Source organism: Podarcis raffonei, chromosome 5 (genome assembly GCF_027172205.1).
Source record: "Podarcis raffonei isolate rPodRaf1 chromosome 5, rPodRaf1.pri, whole genome shotgun sequence".
In the NCBI taxonomy this organism is placed as follows: domain Eukaryota; kingdom Metazoa; phylum Chordata; class Lepidosauria; order Squamata; family Lacertidae; genus Podarcis; species Podarcis raffonei.
In genome coordinates, this window is record NC_070606.1 from 4,392,837 (window position 1) to 4,418,563 (window position 25,727).

Here is a 25,727-nt window from a genome sequence, read left to right on the forward strand (position 1 = left end):
TTTGCAAACCAATGCAAGAAAACTGGATTCCGAGTTCAGTTTAGGATTCTATGCATATAGATGCAACATCTAAACACTCCCCAAACTAAACAGTGGGGGGCGGGAATGGGGGGAAAGAGAAAGGTTCTGCCCCAAGGAGCATACAATCTTGGGTTTGTAAGAAATGGCACACGTCCCCCAATTTAATGGGAACAATGGTTGCGCCAGTTTCTTATAACATTTTGGGAAGTTTGCAAATTATTTGGATTTGAAGACTGAACAAATATTGGCTTGTAGAAAACGGAATCACTGGATGTTAATGAGTGAATACTATATTCATCTGAGAGAGAACCAGAAGTCTTTTTCCATTCTCTTCTCTTTCTTTCCCTTTTCTTCTTCTCTTCTTCTTTTTGCTCCTATTCCTCCTTAGATTAGATTTTTAAAGTATTTCCTTTAATCTGGTGTATTCCAGAAAGATACATTGTCCTGGGTATGAACTTTTGTATATCTTTTGATAAGTATAAATAAAAGCAGGTATTTCCAACCCTCAAAAGAGGAAAAGGGGGGTTTGCAAAACAGTGGCACCCTGAGAGCTGCGAGGCAGGCAGAGGGTTAATCCCCGAGCAGGCTTGCCTCTCCGTCTTGTTGTTGCAGGATCCATTCTCGCCTGCCTAGCGAGCGGTCCTGCATTACATCACCACCTCCGTAGCCCATTCGCTGAAGGCCGGTCTCTCTCTCTCTCGGCCCCCTCCCGCCTGCCCTTCTCCCCAGCCTGCAGGGCTCGAGCCGGGCTTCCTCGTCGGGCGTGCCCGCTTCGGGGGCGAGAGAGAGAGGCGCAGGGAGCGCGGGGCGCCCGGAGCATCCTTGATGCGCCTTGGCCTCGGCTGGGCTGCAGGGAGGAGCGAGGATGGCGGAGAGCGAGTGCGAGACCCCCAGCACGCCCGGGGAGTTTGAGAGCAAATACTTCGAGTACAATGGGGTGCGCCTGCCCCCTTTCTGCAGGGGGAAGATGGAAGAAATCGCCAATTTCCCCGTCAGGGACAATGATGTCTGGATTGTTACCTATCCCAAATCAGGTAAGAGGCAGGGCCGAGCTGGGGTGGGGAGGGGCTGAGAAGGAAGGGAGGGGTCACTCATTCTCCCCCCCCCACCGCATTTAAGGGATGGGTTGTTTTCCCTCCCAGATTTCACCTGTCCTCCCTCCCCCCCAAAAAAAAAACCCAAGTTCATGCAATGAGCATTGTTTTTTCTGACTCCTAACAAACAAATGGATGCTATGTAATGTTGGGCTGTTACTGGCCTACTACAGAAGCGCATGACGTAAATCACATTTTTATACCTTGCTATCTCATTATCTTGGTTTTAATATAGAGCAGGTACCTTCAGTGCTGCAAATGTGTGTGCCAAAACGAGGGGGTGTGTGTGTGCATAGGTGGATTAATTTTCTCAGGTCCAAAGTTGCTGCCTTTTAATTTGATTCCCTGCAATGCTTTGTATGTGGAGCAATAACGAACAGCAAGATTGGATGCCTGGTTTGCTGTTTATTGCAATGTGTTTACTCGGAAGTAAGTCCTCCTGAGTGCAATGCAGTTAGCATCCTAGCAGAAATGGCCCAAGGCATCTGGGGACCTGAATCAGAAAACCCAAAGGATACTCGCCCACAGGACTGGCCCAAGACATGTTGGCACCTGAGGTGAACCACAAAATGGCAGCCCCCCAAAAAGAACAACAGGAAGGGGGGGGGTAAAATTAATATCTACTTTGGGATCGGCAGCCCCTCTGGACCCTTTGCCTGAGGCAGACCATCTCACTTTGCCATCAAGAAAGGATGAGGCATGCTAGTTAAATGGAGCCATTGAATTCCAGGTACCAAGGACAAAAAATAAAACAAAATGGTGTAGACCACCCTCTGCTCACGAGCACCAAAAGGCACAGGAAGATTGCTTTCGGAAATAGGAAATTGGACTGGATAGACCCTCAGTCGGATCCAGCAAGGCACGGTTGTGTTCCTATGTTCACTGTCTCCAGTGAGTCTCCTTGGGAGAAGGGTAGGCCACCCTGACTGCAAATATGGACCTGCTAACAGGTCTTCAGAGGGCCCGCCAATTATACAAGGGTTTGATTCTGGGCATCCGCATGCAAAAGCAAAATTCTGCAATGTCAGAACTGTGCGCTCCTCCCCCCACGAAGTGGCGGGCTCCTTGGGATACTCCCAGAGCCCTGTAAGCAAGGAAGACCCACTGGGTGTGTGGTGGGGGAGTGGAGGGAATAAAGAAATGGAAAGCAGGGTATGGAGGGGCTTCCTTGATATTTATTTACCGTATTTTTCGCTCTATAGGACGCAACCAACCATAGGACACACCTTGTTTTAGAGGGGGAGAACAAGGGGAAAAAAATTCTCCTCCTCTCTGCTCAGCGCCCCTTCAGCGAAGCGGCAGGAGAACCAGAGCCCCTTCCATTTCTCCTCCCACTTCGCTGAAGGGGTGCTGTGCAGCTCTCCCTCTCTGCTGAAGCCAGGAGAGTCTTGCTCTCCTGGCTTCAACGCACCGACCCCTCTCGCTCTCCAGGCTTCAGCGAAAGCAACGCGAAGCCTCCGGAGCGCGGAGGGAGTGCTCCCTCTGAGCTTTGGAGGCTTTGCGTTGCTATCACTGAAGCCAAGGAGCCTGCATTTGCTCCATAGGACGCACACACATTTCCCCTTAATTTTGAGGGGGGAAAGTGCGTCCTATAGAGCAAAAAATACGGTATGTATGTATGTATTTATTTATTTATGTGCTGCCCCCCAAATTTGCATAAGGTTGTGATTGCATATGCAAAGTAAGCAGCAGAACCACTGTATTTTAGGAGGCGAAACCATTAAATACCTTTTCCCTTGCCATTGGCTAGCCCCTACGGTAAAAGTAGATAGATAGCCCTGTATCCTACTCACTTAAGGGGAATCTGATTACAATGGGCAGGATTATCTTGAAGGAATGGCACCAAAGCACATTTCTCAAAAATACGTAGTGTGTGCAGAAGGCTCTCTGCTACTTCATCTGTTTGAAGCTGTAGGCCCAGGTTTGACTCTAGTTCCATACAACTAATCTCACTTAGCAACATATCAAAAGACAAATCTAACCTGTATTTTAGTGTTTCGTTGGAAGCCGCCCAGAGTGGCTGGGGGGGCCCCGCCAGATGGGCGGGTAAATAATAATAATTATTATTCAGTGAGGCCCAGATAAGTATTGAAATATAGATGCAGATATTGACACACATCTGCAACCATGTAGGCTGTGCATGAAGAAGGCTGTTTCAGGTGTGTTGAATCAGGCAGTTCCTTATTATTTTCCAGAGCTTGCTTCTGTAATTTACATGTGCTTAGAGCCCAAAAGTGGGCATGGGAGTGCAGCTTCTAGACATCTATCACATTAGTAACTTGTGATCATGCTATACCTTTTGTAGCAAGTGTATTTTGTCCACCCAAATGTATGGATAGGATCAGTGCGCTGTCAACCTATGTTCCCATCCCCCATCAAAAATATGTTGAGAATGCACTGTATTTTCTTCAGAGAAATGAGGACTTCACTGGATGTCATGAAGGGCTGATGCATGGCTCCCACTGACTTTGTAACCCTGTTGTTGTTGTTTAGTTGTGGCCGACTCTTCGTGACCCCATGGACCAGAGCATGCCAGGCACCCCTGTCTTCCACTGCCTCCCGCAGTTTGGTCAGACTCATGTTCGTAGCTTCGAGAACACCGTCCAACCATCTCGTCCTCTGTCGTCCCCTTCTCCTTCTGCCCTCCATCTTTCCCAACATCAGGGTCTTTTCCAGGAGGTCTTCTCTTCTCGTGAGGTGGCCAAAGTATTGGAGCCTCAGCTTCAGGATCTGTCCTTCCAGTGAGCACTCAGGGCTGATTTCCTTCAGAATGGATAGGTTTGATCTTCTTGCAGTCCATGGGACTCTCAAGAGTCTCCTCCAGCACCATACTAGTAAAAGGAACCCATAGAATCATAGAATTGTAGAGCTGGAAGGGACCAGGAAGGACATCTAGTCCAATCCCTGCGATGCAGGAATCTTAATTAATTATAAAATTAATTAATATAAAATTAATTAATTTTATAATGAATGATTTTAGAGTGTTGTTTGTGTTGTACTTTTGTATTGTTTTATTGTTGTTAGCCGCCCTGAGCCCGGCTTCGGCTGGGGAGGGCGGGATATAAATAAAATTTATTATTATTATTATTATTTTGCCCAACGTGGGGCTCAAACCCACGAGCCAGAGATTAAGAATCCCATGTTCTCTACCAACTGAGCTATCCCATGATGTGACTTGGTTGCATTCAGCATTTCCCCACTCACTCAGCAAGCTTTAGCCAATAAATTGGAGTGAGAGTGGAGCAATGCTGAAGGTGATAACATCACTCCATTGTCTCTTGAGACAGACAGATGCCAACAACAGCAGCTTTTATCATCCTGAACTGTTGTGGGTGGACAGGGCAGGGCAGGTGTTGACTGCTGGAGTCCACCCATGTCAGGAGAACCAAAGGTTTCCCACCCCTGATCTAGTGAAACCAACATGTGATATGCCATACAGAGGTTTGGAAGGCTGCAGTTTGAATTTGGGTCACAGGTTTCTGGTTCCTCACACCTGGGACTCATCTACACTAGTCAATTATACTGTTATAACTGCTTTATAAACATGTGACAGCAGATGGCACTGTAGAGCAGTGATCTGTCGCCAGTGGGATTTTGCATTGAGGGCTTTTATAGCTTTCCCCCCTCCTATAGTGTTTTTTTAATCAGTATAGATCAAGCCCTGGTCTGCAGCCTTGAATCAACAACTGCTGTTTTGCAAGTGAAGGCACTTTGGCTGATGCAAGGTGGTAAAAGTGTACATGATAATTTATCCATTCCTGCAGCAACTCCTCCTCCTCCTCTTTCCGCGTTCCATGCCATTCTGTGGGTCCTCCCAGTCATCAAGAATGGCTTTTCACAAGGCTGCAGCAAGGCAAGATCTGATGGCAGGAACCATATTTGAGCACAGAGTGATCAGAAGCACGTGCCATTCTAGAACAGCATGAGCTATAATGGAAGCTTTCAACCAGGAGGCTTGGAATGGAAGCCACATGTGACTCTTGGAAACAGAATTACAGGCTTGGAATGGAAGCCACATGTGACTCTTGGAACTCTTGGTTACAGACAGATGATCGGTTTCTACTAGGGAAGAATGTTGGACTGCTCCCAAGAAGAACAGGACATTTTGAGTGTGGACAGAAAAAGGCTAGAGTCACACAAGCCCTCCACTCCCAGCTCCTGGTTGAAAGCACCCATTGCAAGGCAGGCACATAATGCAGATTAGGAGGTCCTCTTCTCTATTGCTTTGGTGGGCTGCTTCATCTCCCAGCATTGATTCCTGACCCATATTTCAGCTGGGTTTAATTCACCAGGGATGCAGGTGGCACTGTGGTCTAAATCACTTAGCCTAGGGCTTGCCGATCGGAAGGTTGGCAGTTCGAATCCCCGCGATGGGGTGAGCTCCCGTTGCTTGGTCCCTGCTCCTGTCAACCTAGCAGTTCGAAAGCATGTCAAAGTGTAAGTAGATAAATAGGTACCGCTCCGGCGGGAAGGTAAACAGTGTTTCCGTGCGCTGCTCTGGTTTGCCAGAAGCGGCTTAGTCTTGCTGGCCACATGACCCGGAAGCTGTACGCCAGCTCCCTCGGCCAGTAAAGCGAGATGAGCGCCGCAACCCCAGAGTTGTCCGCGACTGGACCTAACAGTCAGGGGTCCCTAAACCTTTATCTTTGCCTTAATTCACCAATTAAAACAGCCTGCAACACTGGAGTGGAAAATGTATTGAGTGGCTGGAAGGCCAAAACTCCCCCTCTGAAAACGTCCAGCTGCCATTTCCAGATTCAGGTTCAGGTAATTTGCCCCCCCCCCTTATAGATGGATTCAAGGTGCAGGAGACACCACCCTGGACAAATAATATCTTTGTTGCACAATGTAGGAGAGCTTCAGGAGAAGAGGGCACACACCTGAATGAAGTATTTATTTGCACCTGCTTATTGCAGTATTCAGTCATCATTTTTACTGTTAAGGATTCTGCCATGTCCTGGGCAAATGTTCAATTGAATGTGGTAGACTGCACCCATGCAGCAGTAGCGTGCGAATGCCACATTAGAAGTGGCTGGCTACATCTTTATTGCTTTCTTTAGCTGTACATCTGAAATATTTATGGCATGCAGGAAGCAAAGCACTAAAAGCTCTACTTGATTCCTTCCCCCTCCCAAGTCTTTTAAAACGTTTCTCTTTTATGAATCCTGCACTAGATTCATATCTGTTGCAGCCTTTGCTTAATTGTTATTTTCCTTAAGGCTTGATTCCTTGCAAGTATGCTAAGAATGTGTCTCTTAACCACACCATAACCAGACGCAAGGTGTTTTTGACCTGGGGAAATATTCAAAGATGGGATTCTCTTGTCCACAAAGGAAAACAAGAAAAGTGGTAACATTTGTGATTCTAGTGCTTGTGTAGATTGGATATTACAGCAGAACAGACCCCAGTTGAGGTTAATTTAAAATTGATTTAGGCCTTGTAAGCATTAGCTCTAGTTGCGCTTTTTGAATTGTTACATGTATGTACCAGGATGTTTTTATTTGCTGGATGAAAGGGAAATGCTGTCAACTTTTCCACTTTCCACTTTTCCTTTTTTTTTAAAGTACCGTATTTTTTGCACCATAACACTCACTTTTTTCCTCCTAAAAAGTAAGGGGAAATGTCTGTGCGTGTTATGGAGGGAATGCCTACGAGTGGCATGCCTACGGATTTTCCTCCTCTAAAAACTATGTGCGTGTTATGGTCGGGTGCGTGTTATAGAGCGAAAAATACGGTAATATTTATTAAGAGTTTAAAGATTACAGAAAGAAGAAAAAAAGTTAAACAAAGCAATACAATACAATACAATACATTAAAAACAAAAAACACTACTTATCTTAACAAAACAGAAACAAAAACAGAAACAATTAAAAACACATCCAATATTTCCATATCTTATCTTTCATTTACTTGTTTCAACGACCTCCGCACACCTCCCTTTTTTGTATTCTAGTTCAGTTAGCTATTTCAGCAAATCCTTTCCATCTTTCTCAGTTTTTGTCCTATAATTTATCTTAACACAATCTAACCTTACTTTTTCCCCTTTGGCCCATTAACAATCTATTTTTACTTAATTCTTTATAACATTTCTGCTAAAGCCATATAACTTCATTCCAGCATCCTTCTAACATTCATTAATTTTACAGTGTTTCTGTAAATAGTCTTTTTAATTTTTTTCCAATCTTCTTCCACCGACACTTTCAACTTTTCCTTGCATAATTACATGGAGACTTTCCCCCGAAAATTCTTCTGATTTGCTATCTCCAGGCACATGTTATAAACACCACTCTCTTGAGCATTAATCTCCTTCAGACTCTATTCACTTGCAGAGAACAAAAAGCACATGGCGCTTGCTCTTCCTATTTTCAAGCTGCTGGTGGGACTTGCATGATGGACATGCACAAATTCATTCTGCATTCAGAAACTTGCACATCTCTCCAAAAGTAGCTTTGCAGATATTATTCCCAAAAAGAAACCCACACTTCTTGTTTCCCTGTAACCACATAAGTGGAGGTGAATGTGGATTGTAAAACAAAGGAGGCCAGCGCAGCAGTAGAAGTTGGGTGATAACCATGGAATTCTCAGTCAAGTGGGGGGAAATGTCTGGTGAGCTGTTGCAAGGAGACAAGGGCTCAGCACCACCCTTTGGCAAACCCATCACTTTCCCCTTACATGTGCCCCCAGTCCTGCTTTGCCTATTGAGAAGCAAGTATAGGGCTGGAAATTTTGGGATTATTGCCGACGGAGCACACTCAGACTAATGTGTGGCTGAGGGAGCAGTGAAGAGATCATTCTTTGTTGTCTCTGTTGCATCCTCCAGGAGTTGCCCAGAGGAGCAATGCTATGGGGTCTGGAGGTTGGTCACTCACTCAGAGGGTAAAATTGATTGGCTCCAGTGATTTAGATACTATGATTGTGGCAGTGTCAGCCATGGTGCCAAACATAACATTTCTATTGCATATAGATATCATTGTTGTAAACCACTTTGATTTTTTTTAATGGCATAACTGTATATAAATATTTGTATAAATAAAAATTAATATCTGACCTCATTTAAACAGATGCCAGCCACAGTTCACTGCAGAAACAGGATAGTATAAATACCTTAAAATTAAGCCTGTTTGTTTAGGGCCACTATGAACTGCAAAGATTTGCCACTATATGTTTCTGCAGTTGCATAGGGTTGCCTTTAGGGTTGCCACATATGAATGTGTTTTATTCCTGAAGACAATGCTGTAAATTATTGTACTGCTTTTTTCATCTTGCAAATCTGGCAGCTTGACACAGCAGAGCTGTTCAAAACGAAGCCATCATTCTCTCAGTGGCACTGCACATGTTATTTGCTAGATTTTGGTCTGTGGAAGAATCAGCTGTGAGCAGCAAGCAAGCATCTCCGGGGCTGATGCAAAGTACAGCTGGTCTGCTGTTCTCACTTTCTCAAGTGCCTTTGGCTGCTGCCACCATGAAGTGATTGAGTGGCATTACAGATGTAGCTTGTGGCAGTAAATACACCAATTCATTACTTAAGCCCAGAGTCCAGGCTTAATTTATTAAAAGAAAAAAATGACAGAACCTCAGGCAAGAGTACGCTGGAGGTTCACAAAAGTGATACGTAAGGGTGGATATAGACAACTATTTGTTAAGTGGTGATGTCCCACATTTGCATGTAGCCCCTGAGCCGCCTCATTCTGGCAAGCCAGAATGGAGGAAGCTGTCTTAAGGGGTCCAGGTGGTTCTATGTTCTCCACCAGCCTTCCTCCAATGTTATGCTGTGTACTACAACCTTCATCACCCTGACCATTTACCATGGTGGTCACAGCTGTTGGGAGTTGCAGTCCAAAATATCCAAAGGTCCCGTGGTTGGGGAAGGCTGGTGTATGATGACGGCCAGCGATTCTGCAAAGTTGCAGAAAGGAGAATTTCCCTTTCCTACCTGGAGGGACTGAACCTGGGGGTGTTTGCATGTGCTGTGCTTCCTCGCTCTATCTGAAAGCAAAATATGACCTCGCCATTCTGTAGGCAAGTCAAAATGTTTCTTGTTTCTGGCAGTTGGAGTCCAGTTATTCTGAATTTATCTATTTTGGGGTCTGAAAGCTAGTGACTTACAGATGCTCCCTCAGCCAGTAAAGCAAGATGAGTGCCGCAACCTCAGTCGTTCACGACTGGACTTAACTGTCAGGGGTCCTTTACCTTTACCTTTTAAGCTAGTGTTCTTCAAATTTTGGTCCCCAGATATTTTTTTTGAATAGAACTCCCATCATCCCTAGCCAGGGCCAATGATCAGGGATGATGAGAATTCTATAGGGATGATGAGTCCAACATCTTCTGGGAAACCTGCTCAGCTCATCCATTAACAGTGGGATTCTGCCTCAACTCTATGATGGCAGCCAATATGGCGGTTCTAGATACTAATACAATCCAGACCATCTGTACAAACTGCATAGAATTAGGGGCTAGGAGTATCTCGGCGTCTGCCACAATCATGCCAAATTTCAGGCACTTACATTGCCAAAATTCTACAGTAAAATATTTCTTCTTGTTTGTTTGTTTTAACAGCTCACAATTGTTTGTCCTATAATTACTGGGGATTTTTGTTCTTTGTTTCCTGCCGCTGTAATTTTTTTATCTAGTATACAGCTTTTGTTGGTTTTAAAAATTGATTTACAAAGATGACAAAGGAATCTAGAAAGATAAATAAATAAGACACACACATATAAATATAAATATAGAAGGTTTTAATTATCTTCTTCAGCACATATATCTGCAATAAAAATGAATATTGTTCCCAAGGTAATATTTTTTTACTACAGCATATTCCAGTTGTGTCAACAGAGAGAAAAATATTAACCTGGCAATGTCTTTTAAATAAGTTTGTATAGTACAGAATATAAGCAAAAGAAAGCCTAGAATAAGCAAAAAAAAAAAAAAGATAGAAAATGGAGGCATTTCATTCCTAATTAAAAAGCATACTGTCAGGCTAATGGAATAGGTTGGTTATCTGGATGTTATCAAGGATCTGGGTACATAAATGTAGCTGTTAGCATCTTTATTACCAGGTCTGGTAATACTATGCTTAATATATCCAAATAAAATTATTAATGGATCTAGCAGGGTTCATTCTGATACAATACCATAGTATATTTTTAAAAAAATCTGTTGCTTTACTGTATTACTCAATTACTGATGTTGTTTTGTATTTTAACCAGACCCTCAAATGAGCTCACACAGCTGCTTTGTAATATTTTTTAATAACACAAGGGAGGGATAGTCCTCCATCTTTTACTGGTCTTAAAGGGTATGTTTCAAGCCGCTTCAGGTTTTGTTCCTGCCCATAAAAAAAATTATGACCATTTTCTGCTAGTTAGTGATGGTTTCCTGAAGTACATTCAAGATTAGAGTTTCATTCATAACACTGATGTTTTAAAAACTGATATCTTTAGGTTTTGTTTTTATTTAACAAAATGTACATTCTACTTGATTGTAAGAAAACCTTTAAGCAGTTTACAAGAAATACTATGAGTTACTGATAAACCAGATAAAATCAAGTAATTAAAACTATTTCTAAAACCATTAAAACCAGAAGTTATTTACCTGTCATACTAACTGGCCTGTCATATTAATTAACTCTTTTTGTGATTCCTATTTTTCCACGATTGAGTTCAGTTAGTTCATCTGTACCTGGTAGATTCCATATGCGCCCCCCCCTTTTGCTACTACTAATTATTCTGCGTTCCCTTAGGGAAGTAGGGCCAGCCTACATGCCATTATCCCAGGTGCCTGGTTCCTCCAGAGGCTGTTGGACTCCATATTCCATCAGCCCCAGACAGCAGATGGCTAATGGTCAAGGGATGATGGGAGCTGGAGTTCAGCAACCTCTAGAGGAAACCACATTGACTATCCCTGAGTTATCTGTTTTGTGCTCATGACAAATCTGAAGCAGGTAAGGTTGAGAGAGAGGAAACGACCGGCCCAAGTTCACCCATTAGCGGTGATTTGAACTCAAGCCTCCTTGATCCCAGCCTGACACTATATATCCATTATACTGACACTGGCACCGTTCCTTCAAGTGAGCTTTCTCATGTTGACTCTGGCTTAGAACCAGAAGCTGTGGTCACATTTGGCTGATTCGCCTATGTTTTACTTCAGCCATTGTGCATCTCCCTGACCATGTTATTACAATTGTTTGAGAATCCTGATCCTGCTAGCAACTACGAGACCTGACATTGGCACCAGCACCCATGCCTTGCCGTTTTCCGGAAAGGGAACAACATAAATCCGAAAGGTTCCTGGCAATGCAAAGCAAACAAATTAAACAATGGAATGGTAGAGGAACACCTTCTGACCCTGGAACTGAATAATGCAGATCTCTCGTTAATATTAATATAATCAATATATACATTGACAAACATGAAGTCACTGTGGTATATGTGTAGATTTCACTTGAGCTACTGCAGTTGTGTTAAGAGGCAGCATAATTGCCCTACATAATTGTGTCCTGATGCTAAAATCCATGATGGAAACCTACAGGGCCCTCTTTTTCCCAGAGGTCACCCCAGGTTGCAATATAATGTCCTATTCTCCTCTAAAACCACTTCCAGCACTGGAAATTATACATCTGTCTTCATTCCGAGTCTGAGCCTTTCTGGTGCAGTTATTGTAAATGTTAGCATCTAAAACAGTATAGCAACTGTTGCTAACTACATTGAAATTTCCTAGCAGTAAAATGGAAAGAAACTCTTCCACAGTACAGTGGACACTCAGGTTGCGAACATGATCCGTGCGGGAAGCACGTTTGCAACCTGAAACGTTCGCAACCCACAGCGCCATGTCTGCACATGCGCGGGTCGCGATTCGGTCTTCTGCACAAAGCGCAATTTAGTGCTTCTGCACATGCGCCGAAATCCGGAAGTAACCCGGTCCAGTACTTCTGGGATCGGCACAGTGCACAACCCGAAACCGCACAACCTGAAACATCTGTAACCTGAGGTTTGACTGTATATGGGAAGATGTGTCCACAACTATCAATTTTTATAGTGACTGGAGCCAGTGGCGTAGGAAGCGGGGGCAGAGGGGGAGGGCCACCCCGGGTGCCATTCTGGGAGGGGTGACAAGATGGCCCCTGCCTCTCCCCAGCTGTAGAGCGGCTGAGGGCGCCCGCAATCCGTATGGGCGCCTCTTGCGTGCCATCCGTACAGGCTGCCACTCTTGCGCACGGTGATTGTAGGGGCTTCCGCGCATGCACAGTCCATACGGGCTGTGCTGCCCCGGATGCGGGGAGGGTTCTTCTGCCACTGACTGGAGCTGACGTATGTCAGCTCCAGTGTCCCAAACTCCCCTTGTTCTAGGCACATTTTGCGACAGGGCATTTCATTAGCACAAGCAGTTTCTGAGCTCTGGGCGCAGTACTGCGCTGAAGATTTCAGATTAAAACTGCAGAGTGGAAGGAAAGGAGGACCTTTTTCTGCCTTCCCACTTCCAGCTACACTGTGAAGACTGGAGAAGAGATCCTCTTAAGAATATTAGGGGGTGGGGGGTGGGCAGGGGACGGATCAGACCACGTGAAAAACGAACATAATATTTTAGCTGCAGTTCATTCATTTTCAGCTTTGTATTCTTGTTATAAAAAATGTGCCTAGACATGCCATTGCTGCGCCCATAACCTAGGTTTACGGTGCCATTTAGCTCCTCACTTTCGTATCTCAATTTCTAACACTGGTCAGCCCCTACTTTTTAAAAGAGGCCATTATTTTGAATTGTGCAAGGAACAAAAGGCAGCAACATTGGGTCTGCCTGCTGACTCTCTCCCATGAGCCTTGACAGACACAGGCAAAGGGATTTTTACCCAAGGAATGAGAAATCCAAGCCAGGGAACTTACGCCCTCAGCTCCTGAAGAGATAATTCCTTTGTTGCCATGTAAAGGCAGGTGACGTGGGGAGCCCCAGGGGAGGGGGGGGGAGGAGACTGGTCAAGTTCCCTAATTGCCTTGGGGTAAATTCTGCAAAAATATTCTCAGTGGAGGGAGACATCACAATTAGAAGTGTCAAGTTTGACTGAAGTTCAGCCATGCCTTTTTCTGCATGTCCATAGAAGGAAAAACAAAAATTAAAATGTGTTGCCTGACTCCCCATCTCTGGAGATACAAAAACTAAATATTAACTTTTGTTTACTATCCAGCCTGATGAAGTGTTCTGAAGAACCTGAAAGCTGGCACACCAGTTTGTGAATTTTTGATTGGTCTGATAAATATATTGCCCTAACAGGGAAGTTGGGGTGGGTGTTTTTCTTATTGGTCAATACAGGTACCTTTACTTTTTCTTGGGGGGGAAGGGTAATTTTAAGAGGAATACAAGTGCAAAAGCTCAGGATTTTTTTCTTTTGCAAAAGGTAAATCTCCCCCAAAATTTTGGAATATAGTTTGTTGTTGGATTTCCTTAAAATGTGCACATACTAGTATTAATACCAAAAGAGGACATGAGCCAGCAAGAAAGAGGACCACACAAACTGGAATGGGAGATCATGGAATATAATCGTAGAGATGGAAGGGACCCCGGGGGTCATCTAGCCCAACCCCCTGCAATGCAGGAATCTCAACTAAAGCACCCATGGCAGAGGAGCCCCCAACCTCTGCTTAAAAACCTCCAGGGAGGGCAAATCCACCACTTCCCAAGGGAGTCTGTTCCACTGTTGTTGGTTTTTTTTTTTTTTAATTAAAGATTTTCTTGTTTTACAGACGTAGATGTAATGCCTCTCGTATTTTTTTCCATGTAACATTTTTACAAATCAGTTTCATTTGCTGAGAAATTGGGGGGGGAGGGGGGAGATGGGGGGGTCGGGTGGCAATGTTTCTATTTTGCTTAATGTATGTAGGTTCTCTGCTGATCATTTGTGTTCCTTTGGTGGTGAGAGAGGTTGGGGTTGGCCTAGGGTGTGGCTGTTCATTTGTGGTTGGCTGTGGCGATCTTTGTTTTCGTGTGTGAGTGGGGTGGGTGGGTGTTTTGGATCAGGTTAGCCATATTGATTTGTATGCTGTTGGTGGATTATTGTCATTGTCTTGTTGGGCTGTGTATGTGATAAAGGGGAGCCATACAGGGGTGAAGGTATCTTCTTCTATTTGTCCCCGTGTCAATTTCAGTTTGTTGGTTAATTTTTCCAGTAGGGCTGTTTCCCATAGTATTTGGTACCATTGGTCCATGCTTACAGTGTCTGGTTATGGTGTTTCTGGCTGCTGAAAGTAGGCGGGTTATGAGTTCTTTGTGGTGTAAATGGGCATTGTTGTCTTGGAAGATGTTTAGTAGGGCCAATTCTGGGGTGATGTCTAATACTTGCTTAGTTATTTTACATATTTCTCGTATGACTGTTGTCCAGAAGAGTTGGATTTTGGGACACTCCCACCACATGTGGAGGTATGTGCCTGTGGAGGTGCAGTCTGTTCCACTGTTGAACAGCTCTTAGTTTATTTTCTTTGTATATTTTCCTCAAAGTGCTGTTAAGTCATGTACCGTACTTTTCGCTCCATAAGACACACTTTTTTCTTCCTAAAAAGTAAGGGGAAATGTCTGTGTGTCTTATGCAGCAAATGCGTGGTCCATGGAGCCGAATTGCCCAGGGGCGAAAAGCAGATCATGCTTTTTTTTTTTTTTTTTTTGAAAGAGTGAAGTGGGTGTTGAAACAAAGCTGCTGATCGCGAGCGATCAGAAGCGAGATAAGGAACGCTAGCGATAAAGGAGGCTGCCTGGGAGGGGGGAGATAAAAGCCCATGGATCCTCAGGATTTTTACATTGGGTCACCCCAAATTCACCATCAGATCACATAGCATGTCCATGGCTACAGCCTGCACCAAAAAAATCACGCATCCACTGTTTCCTGGGGCTGCAGTAGCGCAAAAACGTGGTTACAAAGCACGGATCCTCAGGATTTTTGCATTGGGCTACCCCAAACTCACTGTCAAATCACATGCCTGTGGCCACAGCATGAACCACAAAAGTCATACATCCACTGTTTCGTTCAGAATATTTTCTTTTCTGGTTTCCCTCCTTTAAAAACTAGGTGCGTCTTATGGTCAGGTGCATCTTATGGAGCGAAAAATACTATTTACCGACTACTTTACAAAAAATAGCATCCAGAAATTCCTCAGGTGGAACTGTTAAGCTAATGGATTCCTTCAACATACTATACAGGGAGCTGAAATGGGAAGGAAATGGAGGCCACATCCTCTTTCCGAGAGATATCAGCAGCAATTTGCTTTATGCTGCACTTTTGAAACGATTGAGTTAGCAAAAGCAGCCCTGAGAAATCTAATCCAGAGCGCACTCATGAGGCAATGCTTTTGGGGGTTTTAACCTGTGGATATTGTCCAGCCTCTGAGTGTTTTCCTTGTTCAGTCATATATAAATTAAGGAGATGATTTGGTGCCACATTACAGATCTTTGACCAGAATGGGTGTGCAACCAAGCTTACTGCATGAGGTGATGATAGCTTACATAATTTTTTAAAAGGTTCTTAAACCACTATGTCCAGAGGTAATATCTTAGCCTCCGGATGTCTTGGCTACCACTCATATCGACCCCTTCCAGCAAATAATGTCTGGATTGCCATCTGTTATCTCATGTTTATTTGATTTGCAGGCACCAGCTTACTGCAGGAAGTGGTGTATCTGGTGAGCCAGGGAGCCGATCCCGATGAAATTGGGTTAATGAACATAGATGAGCAGCTTCCAGTCCTAGAGTATCCTCAGCCTGGACTGGACATTATCAAGGTACGTCTTAATCAACTGAAAACGTGTTGACCAATTATTTTCATTTTACCTCTGCTTATTTGGCTTCCATTTTCAGAGCTCCCTTTTAATTCCCCTTAAGTGTACTGGAATGATTCATAATTTATTGCGTTGCCCTAATAGTTTGCTGAAACATTTTTGTAAGATATATTATGCTTTCAGATAATATTCAGCTGCTTAAGTGCTTCAGCGAGAGGCACCGGTTTACCTTTCTTGTTCTGAAAGTGGAGTGTCCCAAGGCAGCTGCTTTGCATGTTACCAGGAAGTGCCAAATAGGAACTGTGTGTTCTCCCTGGTCAGAATTTGGAAATTCATCAGGCCTCTTCTTTGTTGTCTTTTAAGAAAATATTCCAAACACATTGATTTGGGTTTTAACACAGGCTCTTCTCTTCATCATTTGCAGTCTTTTCCCATTTTCTTCTTTTGTGTTTCATGTTTTATTAGGCTGCAAGTCTATTGGCAGGGACTTAGAATAACAGAATTATAGAATTGCGAGGGACCACGAGGGTCATCTAGTCCAAACCTATGCAATGAAAGAAACTTTTATCAAGCTTGAACCCGACAAAATCCACGAAGTATTTTTTTTCTAGTACCAACTTAACATGTAACACGTCACTGGCATATAGCATCATAAACCTGAATCTTGCAAAGCACTGTTTTAAGTGGAAATATATCCTGGGAGGTGGGTAGATTTTTATTTTTTTAAGTTTCTAAGATTTACTCCCCATCCCACCCATTTTTTAAAGATAAGTTTTCATGGTTTAAATGCTCTAGAATTACCATATTAAACCACAACTCAAAAATTCCCCTCAATGAGGTCAGGAAAGGAGACTTGCCACCTTTCCAGAGAAATAGTTCTTCATTGCCACCATTTACTGAGCAAGTGACTGTTTCAGGAGAAGGGCATTACAGATCCGTTAATGGAAGGGCATCTGGTTGGCCACTGGGAGTGCAGAATACTGGACTAGACGGGACTTTGGACAGGGGTCTCCATGCATTCTTAAGAGGTGTGAGACAACACCCCTTCGATATCCTCTTGCTGTTTCCTGGAATATGGTCACACCAGCCTGCTTTTAAGCCACACCTGGGAGTTTATTTAATGGATAGCTAGATGCAGCAAAATGTATCCAAACATTATACTGAAACTGCATGGAGTGCGTAAGTCAGGAGTGTGTAACTAGAGAGGAGCACCAGTTTTTGTTTTTTAAACAGCCCCCAGTGTGTTTTCTCAAGTGGTGTGTTCTATTTAATTTCATTGGTGCATCTCTCTAGCTAAAATGAAAGCATCTTGGGCAGCTGCTCTACATTTCTCCAGGGTCAGCTGAGGGCAGTCCAGCGTCTGTGCTCTCATATTTCACCTACTGGAATCTATGGTGTGGAGGAGGGAGGAAGAATTAAATGGGAAAGAACACCATTGATCAGTAGATTTTAATAGACCCCCCCTTCTCTTTTCTGAAATGGAGTATTAGTCTAGTGCTGGAAAAGTGAGGCCTTAACAACTCTGCAAGTAGTTTGCTGGAATTGCTTATTAAAATGCTGCAGCAGTCCCTTTTGACTCACCTTCCTGACCTTGGGTTTCAGTTTTGTGTCTCTCTATATAACATGCTGCTCAAAATGCCCAGGCACTGGGAATGTGGCCTGATTCATGTACAACTGGAGCAGCACAGAAACCAGTAACAACCACAGAGAGAAAACACGTGGCTCTTTTGAGCAGCAGAGAGGAGTGTTGACTGCGTAGCAAAGAAACTGAAGCATGCATTTTCCTGTAGTAGTAACTTGGTGTCTGAACCGCCAAAGCTTTTGGCTGGAAATACGAAACTGGAAGTTATGAATACAGGAGCACAACAAAGAGGAATCTGGATCACTTAGAAGAAGGGATATATTATTTATTGGTTTGTTTTCCATCATGTATTTTACAGGAGCTTACGTCTCCCCGCCTCATCAAAAGCCACCTGCCGTATCGTTTTTTGCCTTCAGACCTACACAGTGGTGAGTCCAAGGTAAGAATGGTTAGCTTTGTATTATTTCTTCCCGGTGTGTTTTGTGAAATGGGGCGGGGTAGGGTGAGAGAAATATCCACTGATTAAGATGAATAATTTCCATGTTCTTAGGTAATCTACATGGCTCGCAACCCCAAAGACCTGGTAGTGTCTTATTACCAGTTTCACCGCTCCCTACGAACCATGAGCTACAGAGGAACATTTCAAGAGTTCTGTCGGAGATTCATGAATGAAAAGTGTAAGAAAGTTTGACTCTGGCTATTGGCAGTACCTTTTAATGTTTCAAATTCTTTTCTGCACTACTTCTTAGGAACAAAGTGTGAAACCGTCTTGCTTGTAATGCCTCTAAAGTTCTGGTTCAAACCGTTCATGTTGGCATTTGTCTTCACCTGATGGAGGGACCTCCACCACACACCTTGGATACTGAGATGGATGCTCCTCATCAGCAATGAGGAACCTGTGAACCGCAAGGCCTTGTTGGGCTGCTGCTCCCTTCAGCTCCAGCCAGCATGGCTAATGGTCTGGGAGGATGGGAGCTGTAGTACAACAACATCAGGAGGGCACCAACTTGGAGAAGGCTGACGTAGGCACTTGCTAAAGATGAATCTCACATGAAATGCAGCTGTAAGATACAGAAGATTCTCTCTGAAGTCCCCAGAAGTCGCTAAATATATTGGAATATATTCAGAGATTGCTTTTTGGTGCTCCCAAAATTTCCTTTCCCAGAGGAATGTATGCAAAGTCTGGGCCCCTTCCCTGAAATTAATCCCTTTGTGATGCCTCTGTCTGAATGAATTGGTGTGCACATCTGAGCATCCATGGAATTACAATGAGTGAATATAGACAAAATGAAGCACCCTTTATGATGACACTAAAGTTGCATTGGAAGGAAGAATAAGACAGAGATGATTACAAGTGCTACCAAAAGTTTTATTTAGCTCCATATCAGAGATGGGGCTGCCAGTTGCATTCACTAACCACATAGCTAAAACATGGCAGCGTGGTGATGGCAGGGGTAGGTGATTATTTCATCATTCAGGTGGTCCCATCTAAAGTTCTGGAGGCCTTACCCCATGGGCAGCCAACTTTTTTAGCAAGTGCCCAAAGTAAATTACAGTAGATAGTTTGTGGGAATGTTGAGGGTGGCAGGAGAGGATATATTGTTTATCAATAACCTTCCTAACTTCCGCTAGCAAGTTTCTTCACTTAGAATCATAGAATCATAGAATCATAGAGTTGGAAGAGACCACAAGGGCCATCGAGTCCAACCCCCTGCCAAGCAGGAAACACCATCAGAGCACTCCTGACATATGGTTGTCAAGCCTCTGCCTAAAGACCTCCAAAGAAGGAGACTCCACCACACTCCTTGGCAGCAAATTCCACTGTCGAACAGCTCTTACTGTCAGGAAGTTCTTCCTAATGTTTAGGTGGAATCTTCTTTCCTGCAGTTTGGATCCATTGCTCCGTGTCCGCTTCTCTGGAGCAGCAGAAAACAACCTTTCTCCCTCCTCTATGTGACATCCTTTTATATATTTGAACATGGCTATCATATCACCCCTTAACCTCCTCTTCTCCAAGCTTAGCAGTGTGCATTCCCCTTCTTATGGAGCAGAAAGCTGGTTGCAAACTCGTGTGAGTTTCTTAAGACAATAAGCAATTGTCAAAAGAATAGACACCACAGTCTTATCCATAAGTAACAAAAAATAGTTTTACTCACGATCAGGCAGAGCACAGTGTGATCCCTGAAGGAAGGCTTTAGGCTTAAAGTTACAAACATGTACAAACAGGTTTACCCCATATGGGAGATAACCAGGAGACTGCTGTGGCAGCCAGCAGTCCAGTCCAGGTGATTCAGGAAGCAGACAGGACAAACAGGAATGTCAGAGAGAGGGAAGTGGCTGTGTGACTTGGCCTTTTGCCCGGTCTGGGAAGGTCATGCCCACCTAGTAGTCACATGCAAGGAAGAATGCTCCAGGCCAGGAGGAACAGGAAGTTTCGACTGACTGGACCAAACATTCCCTTGCACGTCCACTCTAGCAAAACAAGGAATGTTGTATTTGACTGCTCCCAATGGATTACATCCCACATAGTTCACCTCTAGTTTGCTTATAGTACATGTGCAACTACCTGTGCGTTGATGTGGCTTCATTTCTGAGCTGAAGCAGGAAACAAGCAGCTGTTCAGTATGGGAGACGCAGGCAGGAATACAGACCAGACACTATTAATTAGGTCCAGTCAGGTGCCACTGCCCACCACTCCTTGTGCCACTCAAGTTGTCACATTGCCGTTCAAGCCATTGGTCACATATTCCTAAACTGTACAGGGTTTCAGCTTTTAATAGGAACCATCATGCATAACTGGGTCAAGTTCTACACCAGAAGCAAATATGTATTCAGACTTAAACATGCAAATGGTGAGTGCAACTTAACCAGATTCACATGTCTTGGTGGTTTTCCATCCCCTCTCTTATGTTTAATTTTCACACTGCCTGCACACAGAATCTGGAGAGGTTTTTATTATTCAAAACAAGGATAAATCTGAATATACTTATATTGTAAAGACCGTACATACTCCTCTCTTTAAAAGTTTTTGTTCCGAAATAATATAACATAGTTTTTGTTAGAAAACAAGGCAACAAAATTCAGTACATGCACTTCTTTCCAGCTTTTATGTTTCAGAGAAATTTAACTAAAAGTGATGTCCTTGCACATTAGCCATTCTGTTTCCTGTCTCTACAGTAGGATACGGTTCATGGTTTGAACATGTGCAGGAGTTTTGGCAACATCACATGGACTCCAATGTTCTCTTTCTGAAGTATGAAGATATGCACAAGGTAAACTCATATCGTATAAAAGGCTCCCCCCTCTCCCTTGTTACCTACGGACTCCCCCCATCCTATGGACTCCCCCCATCCCACCCCAGGGTATCTCCAATCAGAACTAGAGATCCCCTGCTCACTGATACCAGTTACCACTGGATGGAATTTTGTGACTTGCAGTGATGATTATATTTTATAAGCTATCAGTTTCTGAAATGAGATGGGGTATTAAATTGTAGGAGAAGCACATTAGTCAAATGAATAAAAGAAAGCAAACAACAAAGCAATCCAAATGAAATGGAGGGGCAAATTTGGCAAATCCAAAGCCTTGCCAGGATCGCAATGAAAATTAGTAAGCCATTTCAGGGCTCTGGGGCTGGCAGACAGTTTCCTCCATTCTGGCGTGTGTGTGTCTTAAGGGGTGTGATCCAGGGGAAGGGAGTAGTGATTCATAAGGTTTTGTGCCTCCAGAAAGGTAGCAGTCAGAGCTGGGGAGAGGTCTGAGCAGTTGGATAATGGGAAGGGGTGTGGGACACGGAGTGTGGGACAGAGGGCAGGAGCCAGGACAGAACTCACCAGGAGTGGAGGGAGAGACACTGCCTGAAGGGCCGGGTGGTGGTGGCCAAATCCTGTTCCCCACTCTGTCTTCTCCCCTGATGTCCCCTAGAACCAGAAAGGGCTTGAAGAGCCAAGCACAGCAACAGCTTCTGTGTAGGAGAAGTCACAGGTTGCTTGCTCTCAGTCTGTCAGACGAGAGTACTTAAGTTTGGGTGTTTATGTGGCCACGCTGTTGCTCCGCCAGTCTAGCTCAGAACACAAGTCTCAAGTGGGCAGGGGGGGTCAGCTTCCTTATCACAGACAAACTGTAAGCTTGTGCTTTGTCAATAAAGAATTAAACTGCCAGTCAGTTGTCTTCCTTGTGCAAGGTGTGCTCAGGACCCTGGGTGTGGGTGTTAGGGGAGCCTTCATCCCTTTTGCCTTTGAAAGAGAGCACCTTTTAGACACACTATTTGTCCCGTTTCCAACTTTGCCCCCTCAGAGCAGAGGGATGTTTGTGGGCAGCTCTCACCATAAAAAGTCCAATCTGTGAGATGGAGCTGAGTGAACAGGAGCCCTCTCAGATTTCTAGCCATCCATTACTGGTTTGTGATGGGGTGTGGCCCTAAACTGAGCCCTCTGCTTCTCTCCCCCCCACACACAAAAAAATGGCCTGGGCTGCTGCTGTTGGGATGGCTGTGCACGGAGCAGGGGCATATGAATGGGGCTTGGTTAGTGTCAGAATCCACACAGGCAGTGCCTACCAATTCATGCCACGGTTCCCCCCTAGGGAATGCCTGTCTGGATTAGAGCATTTATATCTAGTTAGGCTATTGTCTTTCGCCTACATTAGGAAACTGATATTCACAACGCTATTACAAGCCATTTGCAAGGATTCTTTCAGCTATTCAGCTGCTTGAGTTAGGACCTGAAAAATGAGTCTATACCACTGATTTTAGGATACTGCTCTCGACTCTGCTAACACATACGTCTATGACTGCTTGCAGGGCTCATTTGTTATTGCTAACCTTCCCCTCTTTTTGGCTTTTCTCTTTATTGGCTTGTGCATGTAATCTTTCATCACAGGATCTGGCAACTATGGTCGAACAGCTGGCGAGGTTCCTGGGTGTCTCTTACGACAAAGCACAGCTGGAGTCCATGGTGGAGCATTGTCACCAGCTCATTGACCAGTGCTGCAATGCAGAAGCCCTTCCTGTGGGCAGGGGTATGTGCAAATATTTGTAAAAGTGGAAGGCAGGTGCTGTGGGCCTCAACGATTGCAGCACTTGCAGACACAGAGGTTGAAATAGAAGTGCTGCACCCTTCTCTGTCGTCAGATAATTACTATGATGCCAAGGCGCTTGCCTACAGATTCAGAAGCATGTAGTAGAACCTTTTTGGGACTGGAAAGCAATGGTTTATGTTTGTAGATATTAAAATGCTCCCTGGGATTTTTTCACCCCTTTTTTAAAAACCACCTCCCTAAGCATGGAAAGATAGTGCTTCAGGATGATTCCACGGCATACTAGTTTTCTGTTGGTCCTTTTTTACCACTGGGTTTGGGAAAGGGAAATTGTCAATGGAAGAACTTCCTGATGTATGGATTGGCTCAAAATGGGCTGGCTTTTCCAATGGGCTGTTGGGGGAATAGAACGAATCCGACAGAGTAGGACAGTGGAGACAAATGGAAGTAAGCATCTTGTACTGAGTCTCTTGGGCTAGAGACAGCCCATCGCCTCTTCAGAGTGTGGAATGTGGCATAAGAAGAAGACCCTCCTAGATATGAGCTGTTCTGATGATCTAGAAAGGGGGGTTTGCAAATGATTAAGGGAAATGGAACTTCCCTCCTAACAATGGCTCGGCTCTCCTCACGATGAAAACCTGTCACTTTTAAAATTTGATCTTCCACACCTCTTCTCTTCCCCCCCTCATTGCCCCCTCCATATTTCATGTTTAAACAAACTGAACTGCCATTGTTGCTTCTAGTATGGCCCAGAGACGTTGCCACTGTGGAACACATATTTATTTGGTTTGTCCCACAAACACAAATACCAGCTTATTGGAAGTGTAATGCATGTGTTTGCAGCACAGAGGATACAGTGGATCTGTCTCTCCCCCCTTCTTTTGTTTATCTTCAGCCCAAGGTATCCAAAAGAAGAACAACCAAATTGTCACCTTTTTGTTAATTCTGTCTGGCCACAGTTGTTCTCTTGGTTTCACCTTACTGTCTTTGGACCGGCACTCTGTCCTACCCTTAAAGAGCCCACCTCCAGAATGAACTTCATTTGGCCTAGACATTTTCTCTCAGAATATATGCTCAAACTTATTCACTGCCTGCCTTTTATCCATACATGTCTTCTTTTTTAAAATTTTATTTGTTTTGCTACTTTGCATTTGTGATAATTTTCTGTATTTCAAAATCCAGCCTAAATATTGATATGTGTTTTCTGCCTGCCTTTTTTTCATTTGTGTGTGCAATTTAAAATTCTGTGATCAGCCTAAAATTAGTTTATTGCTTTGTTTAATTTACCACCAGCTACATTTTCATTATTTTGCTTTATGTTGGGTTTCTTTCATTTTCCCTCCACTTTTAGCTCCTTGACCTTTACTCAGAAGATAACCCCCCGTTGCTGTGAGAGCAGGCCTTGGGTTAGCTTACCTTCCTTACATTTGCTCCATATCCCATCACAAATCACAGTTTCATGAACCCAGGTGGGTGACTCTTCGACCAGCTATCCATACACATCCTTGGAAAATGGTTATCCGCAAAATATAATACTTGCTATTTAAATTATCACCGTGGCGGCCAACATTTTTGTGGGCGTGAGTGTTGCCAGTCACATCCAAAGGAGGAGATTGTGCCTCTCTAATGTAGGGGTGGGGGACCTTGTTCACCCTTCTAGGCAGCCTCTAGGGGGCGCCTGTCACTGGTGGGTTGGGTCCAGAGCAGAGGCAGAGCTAGCTGCTACGGCATCCAGGGGCGGGGCTAGCCGCCTGTGGGGGCGTCGCCCACAGCGAGCTGCGAGGGTCCCAGGGGGGTGCCGCCCACAGCAAGCATCCCGGGGGCAGCAGCGATGTCACCCCTCCTCAGGGAAGACACCCAGGGTGGACCGCACCCATCGCACCCCCCTTCCTCCGCCAGTGGTCCAGAGGCAAAGTGGGCGAGGCAATTGTACAGTCAGCCCCATCCATTCTCCCCTATGCAGGCAAACAAGAGGCGTTTGAGTTCAAGGACATGTTCCAGACAAGCAAAAGCTCTCCAGGGGGTGGGAAGCAGGCCTGGTTATGGGGGAGTGGCTTGATGGGAGACCCAAGGGCCAGACAGAGAGGCCTGGAGGGGTGCATTTGGCCCCCGTGCCTGATGCTCCCCACCCCTGTCCTATTGTATGAGGAATTACAGGGGCAGAGAAAGTGACCAGCAAGTGGGGCGGGGGGGGGGATTCTCTAGTCCTTTTGGAGGACAACACTTGCTGTTTTTGTTAACAGGTCCTGCCACATCCTGTCAATGATTATCGGCTTAATTTCGGGTTCTCAATTTCTCTCTCTTTTCCAGGACGTGTTGGGCTGTGGAAAGACATCTTCACTGTCTCCATGAATGAGAAGTTTGATTTGGTTTACAAACAGAAAATGGGAAAGTGTGACCTCACATTTGACTTTTATTTATAAAGCATAAAGCAAAAGTGCATGACTCTGATATCGGGATCCCAGCTAGAAGTGCTTTCTGCATTCATTTATTACTTGCTGGACACAACTCTATACCTGTTGCACATATCAATACTTTTAAAAAAGGCACCGTGCATTGGGAAGTGAAGGTAAGAAGAGCCCTGCAAGATTGTGTCAGTGCTCCACCTAGCTCAGTGTTTGCTTTTCAGGTGTGGCCCTGGGCTGACCCCCCCCCCGGCTTACACACGCATAAAGGCACAGCAAGCTTTCTCTGTTGGTTTGTGGGCATCACCCGCTCACTGCCCTTCATTCCATAAGTTAATGGTGCATTGTATGAAGAAATAACACCCACCCCATTGCTTCTTCTGAACCTCTTACCCTTCTTTCTCTTTGGACAAGGGGGGGGGGAAATGAGCTTCTTTTTTGTCTGTAATATTATTTTTACTTGCTCATTACTTTATCTCGCCCAGGGCAACCCAAAGCAGCTTACAACCAACCAACCAACCAACCAACCAACCAAACAAACAAACAAACAGGCAACAGAGACATTAAAGCAAGAAAAAACCTTTGCCAAGCCCCTACCTGGAACTGGCCACATGTGCTTTACTTGGAAGTAAGGCCCAATTTGTTCAATAGGACTCTTACTCCCAGGTAAGATGGGGATAGGACTGCACCTGGGGTGGGGGTGCTTATTCAGAAGTAAGTTTGTTTCCTTAAAGCACTTTTGCCCCCCAATTCAACAAAAGACTCCCAGAGCTGCTTAAAAAGATCAGCAGTGAGGCACTGCGCTGATATTACCTGAGGGAATCAGCATTCAGAA

General features: G+C 44.5%; 1 protein-coding gene across 2 annotated transcripts; it reads left to right on the forward strand.

The window, feature by feature from the left end:
• Positions 1 to 772: 772 nt before the first annotated feature.
• SULT4A1 (sulfotransferase family 4A member 1) lies at positions 773 to 24,938 on the forward strand. 2 transcript variants are annotated; one of them, XR_008330370.1, is made up of 8 exons: positions 773 to 1,055; positions 15,741 to 15,871; positions 17,809 to 17,889; positions 18,001 to 18,127; positions 20,628 to 20,722; positions 22,331 to 22,469; positions 23,839 to 23,956; positions 24,798 to 24,938. XR_008330370.1 is itself a non-coding variant. In XM_053387652.1 (7 exons), exons 1-7 carry the CDS (start codon positions 887 to 889, stop codon positions 24,908 to 24,910), a joined length of 855 nt encoding a protein of 284 aa, XP_053243627.1. In that variant the 5' UTR covers positions 773 to 886; the 3' UTR covers positions 24,911 to 24,938. The 2 variants fall into 2 exon arrangements, 1 of the variants encoding a protein (XP_053243627.1); XM_053387652.1 differs by lacking the exon at positions 23,839 to 23,956.
• Positions 24,939 to 25,727: the final 789 nt, after the last annotated feature.